Source organism: Hirundo rustica, chromosome 13 (assembly GCF_015227805.2).
Source record: "Hirundo rustica isolate bHirRus1 chromosome 13, bHirRus1.pri.v3, whole genome shotgun sequence".
Classification (NCBI taxonomy): Eukaryota; Metazoa; Chordata; class Aves; order Passeriformes; family Hirundinidae; genus Hirundo; species Hirundo rustica.
Window position 1 is genome coordinate 16,552,184 of NC_053462.1, and position 14,804 is coordinate 16,566,987.

General features: G+C 40.9%; 2 protein-coding genes across 3 annotated transcripts in view; one reads left to right on the forward strand and one right to left on the reverse strand.

Moving 5' to 3' along the window:
- LOC120758680 (protein FAM169B-like) overlaps window positions 1-6,619 on the reverse strand; it is a 36,193-nt gene extending 29,574 nt beyond the window's left edge. The window contains exon 1 of the mRNA XM_040077224.1: window positions 6,567-6,619. Within this exon, the coding sequence (XP_039933158.1) occupies window positions 6,567-6,597 (31 nt within the window). The 5' untranslated portion in view covers window positions 6,598-6,619. The remainder of the gene's footprint in view (window positions 1-6,566) is intronic.
- PGPEP1L (pyroglutamyl-peptidase I like) overlaps window positions 1-14,804 on the forward strand; it is a 28,623-nt gene that overhangs the window by 6,526 nt on the left and 7,293 nt on the right. The window contains exons 1-2 of one of the 2 annotated variants that reach the window (XM_040077226.1): window positions 11,431-11,562; window positions 14,176-14,228. In XM_040077226.1, the coding sequence (XP_039933160.1) occupies window positions 11,520-11,562; window positions 14,176-14,228 (96 nt within the window). In that variant the 5' untranslated portion in view covers window positions 11,431-11,519. Of the gene's footprint in view, window positions 1-11,430; window positions 11,563-14,175; window positions 14,229-14,804 lie in introns of those variants that run through there. The other variant, XM_040077227.1, reaches the window with a different exon arrangement.

Sequence of the window (14,804 nt, forward strand, 5' to 3'; positions counted from 1 at the left end):
GATCAGCACAGCAAGGCAGCTCTGCAGCACGTGCTGCCCATCACCCATGAAAACAATGTCCTTCCCACTGCTCTGCTTTTCCCCATTTCTAATAGAACAAGAACTCTTGGAATATTCAGGATTTGTAGGTTTCCATCCTAAAATTCCATTCATTTATCACTTACTATTCTATCACAACTCAAATGGCCAGAAGGGCTTCAGGAGACAAACTAAATAGAAGTTTCTGTCTGTAAATAATCTTCAACTGTGGAATCAATAACTGAAGGCAGAGGGGGGAAAATAATCCTAATCCCACTCCCAAACAAGAAACCTGTTTGATTACATAGATGAGTTTAGCTATACATGTCATTATGACAAATTTTGTCACTCAAATGGAAGGCAAACCAAATCCTAAGCCTGCAAAACACAGTCTGCCATCCCACCAGCCGTGCCATTCCCACAAACGTATTTTTACTAGTGATTTCAGAAAAGAGAAGGAAAAAGCTTTAGGTATACTCATATATCTAGCTGGACGTAGATGAGAAAAACACCTTCAATTTTCACACACTTCCATGAGCTCTGAAAGCCTTCGGAACCTTCTGTTACCAGGTCTGTAAAATATGTGGTTTTCATTACCCAAAACTTAAGGTAATCCAAAATTTTTGAAATGGAAAAAAAAATAGATGAGGAAATTAAACAATTGACTTAATTAGTTAGCTTTTTTAATAAAAATACTTAGCTGAAACCACATTAATTAAAATGTTTTGAAGGCTAGAAAAGCAAGTGCATCTTGAGGGGAATCACATAAGGTTGAGTGCAATACTGAAGGGATACTTCCTCCACTCTAACCTGCACTACTCCCATAATCAAAGTTCCAGCAAATAGGTTCCAACTATATCTATTTTTCCTTAGATGGATCTTTAGCAGCATGACTCTTACAAATATAAAGCCACATCCAACTCATAGTACAAATGAACTAAAATACACCTGTGTAAACAGGCTACCCCTGTCCTATTACACACACAATGCACATCTGGACTGGCATGTTTAGCACAAAGTTTTAACCCAATGTAATTGAAAAAAGCTGAGGTATTACAGCCTAGAAACAGATTTTACAAATAAAAACTGCAGCATACTGTTAAACCATGGAAGTGCTACCAGCTGTAGCTATGACATACCAGAATTCATACTTCTCTGCACATTTAACTTTGTTTTTCACAGAGCTTAGATGTAAAAAAGGAAGAGGCAGCTTATGGAATAATTCAGGGGAAAATGCAGCGCTGGAGAAAAGGGTGATTCAGGATTGTCATTATTTAAGGCTTTAAGGTTCATGCTCACATCAGGTTTTCCAGGGAAATTCTATCAACTGAGTGGGATTGCTGCTAATACCTCTGAGCTTGTGAACATCAGCATCAAGTTCTTAATAAATACTGGTTTTCATACAATCAAAAAATGGACAGAAGTGTTCCTCAGAAAGTCTAACTTTGACTACTGAAGGCTGAGGTATGGATTTTGGAATCATAAAATGGTTCAGGTGGGAAGGGACCTGACCTGAAAGATCATCAATTCCCTACCATGGTCAGGAACAGCTTCCACCAGTCCAGGTTGCTCCAAGCCCCATCCAACCTGGCCTTGGGCACTTCCAGGGATGGGGCAGCCACAGCTGCTCTGGCATCAAACTTGTCTTTTCTTGTATATGGAAGAAAAAAAAGAAAAAAAAAAAACCAACAACAACAACAACTCTTAAATTTGTCAACTTAATTATTTGTCTATGCCCTAAACAAAATGAAATACACAAGTTTTCCAGAACAACTGGAAAGAGGCAGATTAGAAAGGAAAATGGCAGGAAAGATCCTGTGAACAGCAGTAGTTCTTTTACAAATCACAAGTGCAAATGCATATGGTGGCAATTCAATCCTTTACAAAGATGGAAGGTAGAAAGGAGGATGCATTTGTCCAAAGTCATCCTGTAACTTGAGGGAAAGGAGGAAAACAATGACTCCCATTGTGATAAACAAGGAATAGTGAAATGGCAGGAAATGACAACTGAGTTTGACAAATGGTCTAGAATGGAGATGAATTCATCCCATGGGGAGAAGCCAGACGGACTGACAGGACACTCTCAGAAAATGGCTGTGTTTGAATAATTAAAAGTTATTACTGAAACACACACAACCTGGCACCAGGGCTAGGATTTAAGTACCACATCAAATACATTTCCCCACTGCTACCATCACCCAAAGGAAGTGTGAGAAACCTAAAGTTACACCACACACAGCCCATAACATCACCTCACACGAACTACAGAGTATGTGGCACACCAGGAGTACCTCAAAGCCCTGCTTTGCTATCAGAAAGGACAGTATTCCCCAAACAAACAAAGCAGCGATGAAAATACGAGACAAGTGTCTGGATTTTCAGAGATACCAGCTTCAAATACCACATAATTTGAGTTGCAAATGCTTTGCATCTGACAGGCCTACTGCTCCCACCAGCAGAGAGCATAAGTCTGCCTAAGAAAGCCCAGCAGCCTTTCTCCAAATTACTTGCAAGGACTAATTTGCACAGCCAGAATAATCTCAAAATAAAGCAATTAATTTCAGGGGGGAGCAAGGAAGGGGGAAAAAAAAGGAAAGAAATAAAAACCAACATCCCTTCCCCCAGTAATTTCCACTTTGCTAAATTTATTACATCGCTGCAAATTAATACGTCACCTGCACCAGCTATCACAAGGCTGTCTCAGAACTTTCTTTAATAAACAGCTGCCAGTAGTGGAGGAAATATGTAAACATCGCTCTTGGTTCTCTGTGCCATTGTGTCAGCTATTCTACATGTCTTTGAAGGCGCTCCAAAATCAGCATGGCTCTGCTTTTCCCTTTTTCTCCTTTTGGGAGGAGGAAAAGGCAGAGAAGGAAAGACAGGCTGGCAACAGAGGGCTAACTCTGTGCTTGCTGTGCTCTTGATAGTGAGGCTCAGTGTGTTCAAATTCAGTTTACACAGGCTCTTCTGTAAGGACAAAAGAAACCACTGCTGGTGGTTAAAAATGCAAAAGGTTTTGATTGCAATTGCTTGACAATCAGCCAAAGATATGACTAGGGGGAAAAACACAGCAAGGCAGCTATGACCAGAATGGAAGAAACAAGGAAAAACACATGGCTCGACTTCAGAGCAGAAAATTGACTTAGGCTTTGCATAAACGACAGCATACCTCCAAGCCTGCCTGATCCACAGTCTGCCTGGAATGGGAACATGCAGGCTAAAACCAGAGCCTATTAAAAGGCATAATGTTTCTAAACGGCATCTGTTACGTACTAATAAGCATTACTTAAAGGACACAGGCCTTAAAATTGCTACCAAACGTGCACTTATCTGAAACTGCTGCAAGGCAATCATTACCACAATGTCACATGACACCATGGGAATCTGAATAATAGAAAATGTTTTTATTTCGTTTGGCTTGAAATCGCTACACAGGAAAAATATGGAGGCGCTTTCTGAGATTTTGAAACTGTGCAACTTCACAGGAATGAAACACCAGCAAGAATTACATCAGCGGAGCCATTTGCCATCTGTTGTCAGTAATACTATAAAGCCCAGCCACCAGACAGCAGTTTCAAAGGTTACAAACACAACGTTTTTAAGCATCCACAGACCTCCGGGTAACTGAGCAGGACACAGTTTCCTCCAGATACGTGCGACCTGAGGGTCTGCCAATCACTCTGCAAAGATAACATGCCAGAGCTGGGAATTGCCAGGCGAGGCGTTTGGAAGTCTCTCAGTATGCAACCTTTACACAATGTGGCAAATACATACCAGCCTCATCACGTAGGTTCCTATAACACACTCACAGCCATAATGCCTGCACACCTCCCACTTGCAAATTGAAACCGGCCAGACTTTCTCCTGTGCTGTTTGTTTTCCCAAACTTCCCCTCAAGGGAAGGAGTGTGTTCACTGAAATGCTGCTATGGAAAGGGACTCTGGTTTGTTTGCAGGGATTTGGGCTGTAGTTGGCCTTTGAGGGAAGTATTTAGGATTTGTTTCCTGATTTCTTTTCTTTCTAGACCATAACTACATATTTATGTTAAAGACAGCCAGGCTTCAACAACTTGCCTTAGCTGTGGCAATGTTATGGCAGCCCTTACCTCTTACGTACACACAGTCTGAGTAAAATTCTATCTGTTCCATACATGAGATTTTAGTTCCACTGTAGGAGTTTGGTTGTTAATCAGTCTCATCTTAGAGCTCTGAGAAGTTTTTTTAGATGCAGAGGCCGCATTCCTGATAGTGCCTATATGCTACCTGAATTTTGTGTTTCCACCTTCCAGGCTGTTTACCTCCTTCCTCTAAACTGATTAACATGGATTTAATGGAGGGCAGGGAGATTTCCATCTTCCTAGAGAGACAGATGGAAATTTAAGGCTTCATTAATGCAATTGCTAAACTAGATATACAGGTTTCTCATCCACTAACTATTTCTCAGGCTCCAGAGCTGCATATACGTGGTTGCTCACTGTTTCTGTTAGGTGGTTAACACATACAAATCTGACTTTCACCACGTTCTATAATCAAAATGAATTTGCAAGAAGGGTGAATTTAAAACAAGAGCCTCAAGTTCTAGGTCAACAGCTGGTCTGCTTCTCAACACCGAGGTTTGTCTGGGACTCGGAAAGGGGCTTAGAAACTTGGAAGTGTAAACAATCTTTCCCTGTGAAAAACAGTTACAAGGACAGCCATCAAGACCGAGTTGTAGCGTCTCAATTACAACACAGCACAAACTGAAAAGCAATATTTGCACAAGAGCTAATGGCTGATTCTATGTGCTCTGAAAGTGTACTGCATACTCAACTTGCTTACTGCCAACTGCTCCGTAACTACTTTAAACACAGATCTATGCAATTAAATAATTACACCAAAACTCAGTCAACGCCTAAAAACAACATCAGCTATCCCAAAAGAGGAAGGGGGATGGAAGAACAACTATTCTAGACATTCAGTCTCAGAGTAATGAAAAAGTCAGGGGAAAATGTAGACATTAATTGAACTGCCCAACACAACAATGCTTCCCTGGACACAAAAACCCAAGTTCTGTTCATCTAGAGATATTTTATTTAAGAACATCAGTAGAACTGACAGTGTTCCCTTTCCTCACCCTGCCCCCCCCCCCCCCCCCCCAAAAAAAAATAAAGACATTATTACAAATGTTTTACTTCCATAAGTGGTTGATAGGAGGGGAAAAACAGAGCTATCTGACTGCAGTGCATTTAGCCATGAGCAGCTAGAGGAACTAATGAACAACATCATTATTTTACTGAAGGGGATGAAGTAGGTGCTTTAGATAAATGGCAGCAACTTAAAATGTGTTTCAGAAAATAAATTCACTTTCTCTCCATTTACCTGCTAGCGTGACAAATTAAGAAGGAAGAGTATAAAAACAGAGCAGGAGGGAAAGCAGTGCAAAAGTTAACTGAGGTGATGCAATGGGCCCTTATCCAAACAAGTGCATGAACAGAGATTCTTGGAAGTCCTCCTAGTCAAACACAAACCCAGAACACTGCACATGCCAGACTCCTCTGGAAATCCATGGTGGAGCATGTGCAGAAGATCAATCTATGCTAAAATCACGTCCCTTACCAAGCACTGGGAGCTTGGCCATTTGGGAACTGACACTGAATGTTCATTTCAAAGCACTCTAAGTCCACCAGGTACTGAAGGGCTGAGTTCTGCTGGGCAGAGCAGCCCTTCATCCACTGCCACAAACACCAGCAAATCAACTCCTGCTGAAAGGAGAGGAGGGGAGAGTGGCTTTTTTCACAAAGTTCATCCTCTATATCCACGTGCTTGTTTTTCCAGCCACCTCATCAATAGCAAAGAAAAGTTTTAATGAATACTTTTTAAAGGATGGGTACATATAGTGTATGTATACAGTAATATATTTGTATATTATACTTTGTACTACTCTGAAATATACAAAGCCTTTTAGATCTCACCTCAACACCAAACAGTCCAACTAACTATTTTTGTATGGTCAAGAACCAACGTGTTTACTGTTCCTTTTGTTCCTGCTAAACCCTGCTGCTCTTGCTAAACTCTGGTTTTTGCTCAGTTTGAGTAAACAACTGCCGACGGTGCCTTTGAAAATGGGTATTTTTACGCAGTGATCCCAATGCTCCTTAATGGCTAAGTACTTGAGATCTACCGAAGTCTTGACTCATCCAACCGTGCCGAGACCGCAAACACGCAATGCAAACACGAGTTCGGGGACCATCCTCTCCCCGGCATCCCCTGCGGGCAGGAACCACCAGGCCGGCTCTCTCTGGGCAGGCTTGGACCAGCCGAACACCTGGAAAAGTCACCTGTACGCCGGGAAATGGGAAAATAAACCCTGCAGCACCTGCTCCGGGTGACCCTGAGCGCAGGGCTCGGGCTCTCCGCCTCCCTCAGGCGCTGCCGGCAGCGCGGCCGTGAGGGGCCCGGGCCCACCGGGGCACGGCCGCGGGCTCCGGGCAGAGGTTCCCTGGAAAGCCCCGAGTGATTCGCGGCGTCTCGGCGGCCCGTGGCCACCCCGAGCCGCCTCCTCGCTCTTACCCGCGGCTCTTCCTCCTCCCTCGGCCGCCATCACTTCCTGCGGGGCGGCGCGGGCAGCCCTGAGGGCGGGCGGGCCGGGATGGCGGCTGAGGAAGGCGGGGAGCCGCGGCGCCGTGCCGGGCCCCGGGATGGCGGCTGAGGGGGCAGAGGATGGAGGAATGCGGGGAGCAGCGGGGACCGTGCCCGGAGAGGCGAGGGGAGGCTGGCTGCGGGCTCGGGGAATGCCCACAGGCTCAGGAAACGGCCTCAGCCCCCGCCATCGAGGCACGGCCTTGGGAGAGGGCCGGCCCACGCTGCGTCTGAACTCACCAAACTCCGACAAAAATCCCAAATTGCTTATTTAAAAGGCACAGAACGACAAACCATAAACCTAGCGGCAGTTTGTGTTAACGCGGCTGGCATGAGGCAAAAGGCTTAGGAGGGGAAAATAAGTACAAAAGTAACATTTTTATAGCGTTCTGCAGTGACCACTGTTAAGCTGAAAGAGGCTTTTGGAAAACCTAAGCAGCTGCCTGCCGTTCATTACCACAAACCATAAAACTGAGGTACAGGGGCTAAAACCAATACACAGTTGTCAAAATTAAAAGCAGAATTCAGGAGGTGACTCAGGGCAGCCTTCATACCCCCATAGTACTGTCACCCAGTTTTATTTAAAATAACAGATACAAGCATCAAAGTCATAAAGGTCTAAAGTACATGGAAATAACAGTGCATTTGCAAAGAAATAAACTCACCTTTGCACTTTGAGCGCCCAGGTACGCTGCTGTGATCTGGAGACCCGACTCAATAGGGACTCCATTGCCTGTCAGCACAGCGACCAAAAACTCCTTAGCATTTCCCTTCCTTTCAAATGCTTTAAAACTGACAGTAAATTCATTGGGGGGTTTTGTTGGGTTTTTTCCTGTACAGGACAAAGTGATTTCAGCACGTGCTCATGATCCCTTGAAGCTTTGTACATTCCAGGTCTCTGAAGCCCTGCTGTGGGCCAAGGTCTGGTTTGATGAAGCAGGAAAGACAGGAAGCTGAAACCACGCAAGTGCTGTTGGTGGGATGACAATAGTTAGCTGATAAAAGATTCAAGAGAAAAGATACAAAAGAAGAAAAAAAAAAAAAAACCCAAAACAATCAACCAGAAAACGTGATGATAACTCTAATGGTGAGGATCAGCCAATATCAATAAATGTCAAAGACCGACTTTCCCCAGCCTGTTAGAAACTTCCTGGCCAGCTAAAACTCACCCATTTTCTTATCAGCAGTGGTAAGCATGTTACTATTCAGCTGAGCAATCTGTTAGTTCTAGCTATTTTGCATATTAGCTGATAAATAGTTAATTAAATTGTGTGCATTCTGCTCGCGGAGTCTTTTTGTGCAGGTAAATGACACCTGAAAAAGGCAACTTGTTGATCATGGGTTGAATGTGCCCTGCTAAATCCTTTCTCTCCATTATAAACAAAAAATTAATTTTAAAAACCAATTTATACACAGCCATTAGTTTTGATAATACTGGAAGAAGACCAGAACTGATATTGTAACAGCCACCCAGCAGCTTGGCTACATTCAACTCCTATTCAGTTGCAATTTTTTCCACCAGTGCTGAGCAATAGGTATATACCAATGGATTCAATTGCCCAAGAATTAAAATCAATAAACAACATAAGATACATGACAGTTTCTATGCAGAAACAGACATTGGTGCAGCTTGCCCAGAGAAATCTGTGACTGCTCCATCCCTGGAAATGTTCAGGGCCAGGCTGGATGGGGTTTGGTGCAACCAGGGGTAGTGGAAGGTGTCTCTGTAAAAAAAAGCCCCGAGTGAAACAGCCATTATATTGTTCCATTTACCATTTCTATGGATTTTGTTGTAGAAGAGGCCTCATTCCACAGGGAACAGTGAGCTTGACACTGAAATGTTTGTATCCTCTCTTTTTGTGACGCTGCCTTCTATGCACATAAAGACCGGCTTCAGTCTTTCCTGAGGACCATTTATTTTTATTAGAAGGGAAAAGAAATATGGGGTGTTAGGTCCTGAAATTTCTATTTAAAGTCCCATTATAGTTTAGTGTTAAATAGCATAACAGCTTTATTTCTCCCCCCTCTCATTAAGTGTTGAACAGCTGAGATAAAAATTGGAATATATTAAACACTTCCACTTTGCAGTTTAAAACACTGGTCAGTGCCTGCCAATAACAAGAAATAAAAGAAATATATATAAGTAATAATAAAAGAGATAAAAATTAAAGAGCTGTTTCCAAATGAAGGGCCATATTCTGTTCTTGCCATCTACTGAAAAGCTACTCAAGCAGTGTGCTGCCGGCTCTGCGGTGTGGTCAGAATGCATTTGCAGAAAATATATTTTTCTCTTACTCAGCAGTTCAAACAATTTTTGAAAGCATCAGACAACTGTGCAGAAAAATATTCAAGGTGATAACCAGGATTTTCATAGTTGAGTTCCTTCCATTTCTTCCCTACCTCAAGATGAGTGCCGTGCCAATCACACCTGTGTGTAGCAGGAATAAAAACAAGCAGTGTTTAGCTGAGTCAGCTGTGTCTGTGACTTGCCCTCAAATAGCAAGGGCTTGGATTCTTAATTATGGATGGGGAGATTAATTTGCACAGACCTCAAATATCCAGTGACCCTCAAATCCATTGTTTTGGGCACAGATACACATGGGAGTGCTAATATAAAAGCTATAATCAAACATTAACAAAAACTTCAAGAGTGGCTTCAACTTCAGCTGAAGAAATGTTAGAGGAAAGAAAAGGTTTCATTTCTGAATAATCTCTGAGTACAGCCTAATTCAATTTTTTCTATTCTTGTTTTTACTGTGTGGCTCAACTGCAATAAATGCATTATTCCTCCAAGTATACTATTATACACACAAAGCTTGGGAACATGAGCAATCAATTAAATCAGTGCAAAAATTAATTTCAGTGGTCTCTGTCAAATTCCTGGTTTATTTAAACCACTAGCATTTCTCCCACACTTGTACAAACGTTTACCAACACTGGAAAGGTCTCAGAATCTTTACTTCCAATTCAGCAAACATCTGCTTATGAAAATGGACTAACTTAACTACTGAAGACAATACTTCTCCCCCTTCCAAAATTCCATCAACTTCTTCATAAAGGCTTAGTGAATTAGTCTTCGCTACTCTGTATTTTTTTTCTACTCCCTTTTACCAGCTGTAAAAATTTTAAAAACTAGTACTACATTCCAAACAGATCATATCAGTTGTTTGAGAGTGCATGGAACTTATAGACTTATATCTCCCCTCTGGAAGAATATCTAATGAAATACCTAATATTTTACAGCATTCAAGCAACACCCTTCATATATATATATGTATGTATAAAGCAGCTCTCATGTCCCAAAGAAAATAGAAAGTCTCACTCTGGAAATTAATTAAGCAACTATAGACCTTAAATCTTGCCTTATTCCTTACAAATTCTTTGTTCATTAGACCACCCTGTACTTAGATTTTTTTCGGGGAGGAAAAGAAAAAAAAAAAAAAAAAAGCACAATTCAAAACTAACTATGAGAAGTCTGGTTTATCATTGCCTTCTTCAGAATCATAGAAAGGGTTTTAATGACTGGTCAAGCAGAAAAATTAATGGATAAAAATCTGGATTGACATAGGATTATGAAGGACTGCAGGATTTTAAAAGTAATTCAGTGTTGCCAGTGGCAGATTTCACCTTATTTAAAGTTGCAGAAAGCTCTCTTTCCTGTATTAGAAGCTCCTTCAGCCCCAGCAGCCAACAGAAGTTAATTCTTCAAGTTGTGTTAGGGGAAGAAATGGATGGTGGAATCAGAGTCTTTTAAAAAAGAATCCACACTTTTTTTTGTGTCTCGGCACAGGACAATTTAAATGACAGACACAGATCATAGCTCCAAGCCTCATTCAGCCACCACCCAACCCAAGGGGTTTCTTCAGAGATTTTTCTTTTTTTCCCTAAGGTCTCACAATTACCAGCTCTCTTGAGATAATATAGTGGCTTTCTATTCTTAGCTTATTTCTCCCCTCCCTCTCTCCCTCTCACACACACACACTTCCTACTCAAAACAAGACCCAGTGAAACCCTCTGCCCACATAGTTATAATTCCCAAGAGAACTTGCATATGCTTTTGTTTTGGGCAGTGACAATGTGCATATGTTTTGATTTCAGGCCCCCCGCCATTGGCTCTCGGGCTCCACTTTAATGAAGACAGACCAGCTATTAAACTCACCAGTTTCAGCAAGCTATAACCCAGCTTCTAGAGTTCCTCTGACCTTGCAAGTTGGAGTGAGATTTTCTAACATGTTGCCTGTTAAAGGATATTACCAAGTAAATGTTTCGGGTTAGCAAATGCGCACATTTTCCCGTTGGTGTTTGGTTTGAAAAGTGTACAGTGCTTGGACTCTTTCATAACAAGCTTGAGATAAAGATCGAGAGTAGTAAATCAGAAAAGTGCTGCAAAGAGGAACAGCAGAGTTACCCCTGAGCTTAAGTTAATAAGAAAAAGCCCAAGAACAGTGGAAATGGACAGATAAGTTTTTGTAGTTGTCATTCCTCAACATTAAAGTGAATTACAACTGCTAAAAACAGAATACCCACAGAGATATGATAAAACTGATTCAATTAATTTTCTGTTTACTTGCACATAAACAAGTAATGAAAAATATTGCTGGCTATTTTCTAAGAAATTACTTTAAGCTTTTCCTCTTCCTAAATATTCTGAGCCTGGGAAAGGAATGAGTTTGGGGTAGTCCCAGTCAGCCAGTCTTCTATCTTTAACAGAGACGTAATCATTTTTGCTTTAAAAGTTTCATGAGTCACAAATCACCCCTGTCATGTGAAGCCATACTATCACAGTTGGAAAAAAAAAAGGTGCCCCAAGTGACGTTTACCACAGATACCTGAATTATAATACTGTTTGGAACTGAACAGCAACAAAATTCCACCTTTTGGAGCATGGATTTCATGGGTTCAAATTCCAACACTGTGGTGGTGACTGGTAAGATTTTTATTTTATTCTTTGAACCAGAGATGGTATGCACGCATGCTTGATCTTTGTCATAAACAGTTTCCTGGAGGGAAAAAGAGTAGCAAATGGTCATAGTAACATTTCCAAATGGAAAATAACTTGATGTGCCTTCCTAAGAAAAATCAGATGCATGTCAGAGGAAACAGACTGCAGCCTGCCCTCTTTACTGCCATCCAGTTTGGTTTGTTGTTCATTCTCTCCATGTTTTAATCTTTGTTGACATTCTCTCTGATCCAAACCACATAGCTCAAGGCGGTGCAGGCTACTATTAGATAAAGCTTACCCAAAAGACGCTCTGAAGCAAGAAAACCAGGTTGCATCACAATGTCATGCAGTCAGTGTCCAGAATTAGAGCAGCACATGACAACTTTCAGGGGCTCAGTTTCATGGCAAGGTAAGGGAGTTTTAAACAGGAGATGCTGCCTCATCACTGCTAAACGAAACCATTCCATTTAAATATACCAAAGGAACATGCCTGAACATGCAGCACAAGGGACCAAATTTGGAGTTTGTCTTGCTGGCTTCAACTACTGCAGCATCAGAGAGGCAGAACCACCAGCTCAGACAGTGCTGAGCTTTAAAAGGTTAAAGCTCCTAAGGAATGCTGCTGCTCGCTGTTCCTCTTGTTGCCACTGGCTCATCTAAGGGCAATCATTACACATATCTTGACATGTGAGTTGCTGGATAATTTTCCACTGCAGGTCATCTGAGGACATAGGAACGAGGGTGAAGGTACATCAAAGAGATTTGCATCTTGCTGTTTTCAATTAAACACTTTTTTTTTTTTTTTTTTTTAATAGCTGCAAGATGGGCAGAACTAGTCTGGCTCGCTCCAGACGTTAACTGCAGATGAGCTGGATGGGAGTGCAGGAAAGGGCAAGAGGTGTTTGCTAACCTCCTAAAAGGCTGACAGTGTGGTTCTCTCTTATGATATTTATGGCACATACCCTTGTTGGGAACACTTCTTAGCACCCTGTTAGTTTTTTCCTCTCTTTAGATCACCATTTATGTCCAGAAATCTCCTTGGTCAAAAAGCTTTAGACTAGTTAAGACACACGTGCATCTTTAATCTACTACAGAGATTACCACAGCATGTCTCTGTCACATTTTCACCTGCTCAGAATATAAACCTGCTGGCACAGAGCCCAGTTCATTATATGGAGCCCAGTAACATTCAGCCAGTTACCTCTCCACATTGCTGCAGGTATTGCAGTAAAACTCTCGTACATTTAGTCATTTTTCAGGGCAATTTTGTCCTAAGCAGTAGTTTCTTAGGGCCACCACTGACACAAGTGTTTCATTGTGAGCTACTTAATAACTTTATAATAATTCTGCAGTTCTGCACACACAAGTACAGAAGCTCATACAACTACAGCTCCAAAATGGAGCAGGTGACACCCGAATTTTGCTCTCAAAGCAGAGTGGGACTAATGGGGTTTTAAGTTTCCTGGAAATGTGAAATAAGCACCATTTTTCTTTGTTCCCTCCCCACAGGAGAAACTCAAACCTGGAGAAAATATTGTCAAAAATATAAGCTTTTCATAACATTAAAGAGAAGAGATGGAGCAGTCATGAAATAAGTATTAACAAATTAAGAAATGCTTAAAGTCTAGCACTAATTAAGCTGTCACAAGCCTGCATTTAGGCTTAATTACCTTCACATACAAGTAGCTTTCACTGTGCAAAATGGCAATCATCTGCTGTCAAGTATTTACTTGTCCATTTAAGGATTTTAAATATTTAAGAGTTATAGCATTAAGACCATTTCACAAACTCATTTTCCTGAAAGCCGGGATCTAGGACTTGGCAACACTCTGGATTGAGAACATTAATTGAGATTAATAAAGATAGTGGGAGTTTTCCATCAAACTTCCTAATGACAAAATGCCCATCTGCTCAAAATTAGGTCTTTTCTCTTTGCATTAAAAAAAAAAAAAAATCCTTTCACAAAAAAAGATGCATAAAAATGAATGTAACACTTTGGAGTCCAAGTGTTCTTTCCCCTTTTCTCCTCTTTTCCTGGAGAAAAAAATGTGAAATAAGACATTTTTCCCAGCATCACAAAAAAACACATTTTCCTGGAGAGAAAACTGTAAGTTTTCATTACTTTCGATTAAAATAAATCACAAATTAAATACATTTTAGTCTTTCAAACATTTTCATTAAATATTCATATCTTCATCTTCATGAGCTTTAACAATAAGAATGATATATTAACTGTGACCTGGGAGTATTTAATACCATAACTTTTAGTGGTAGTATTTCTGTGGATGATGATGATCCTTCCACAAAATCATCATTTACATGATCTTGTCCTATTGGTTCCACTACATTTAACCAGCTCTCTGATAAGAAAGCCTTCACATGAATGAAGATTGCAGGATTAGTTCTTTTATCAGTGAATATACAAATCGAAAATACTATTCCCTTAAGTGTTATAAAAGCTAAATCCTATCTAAAAAACTCAACCCCCATAACCAAAAATAGGAAGATAAAGATCAAATATGTGTGTGCACACATGCCAGCACCTAATCTGCTATTGCAGAATAAGCACAGGTTAAAAACATCTTTCTTACTTTTCAGGTTTTGGTCCCTTCAGACAATACCTGGTTAATTCTAGCTGGGAAGCAGTGAAGGTAGGCTTTTTTTTTTTTTTCTTTTTTTTTTCTTTTTTTTTTTTTTTTTTTTTGAGGAAGGCATTTTATTTTTTAGACATCCCAACAGAAACTGGTTTAAGGCTTTCCATTCCCTTTTCATGACTCATTAAACAGAATTGTGCCTCACGGAGCAGACACCCAACATGGAACAAAGAGGATAATGAAGAAATGAAATGTTCTTTTACTTGCATTATTTTTTGGTGCTATTTAAGCACTTCAAAATATTATTCTTGATATTATTTTCTTTTGTTTTTTTACCCAGGGTGCCTTCTCTACAACTATTGCATGTGCCACAGGTTATGTCTGTCTTCAGTACACCGATCATCTCTCCTAGCACAGTTCATTTTATCCTGTCTGTGTGACTAAAGTGCAGCCTATTGAGTTCTCACTGCCTGCTTCAGGCACACAGAACCTAAACTCTGCCAGCTCTAAGTGTGAGTTCACATTTCAGCTTTCAAATGACAGTGAAGTCTACAGTTAAATTGAAAACAAGGTCATTCAGAGGGGATTTTTCTCTTCCGTACATCTTGACTGGCAGTAACAAGTCTCTGATGC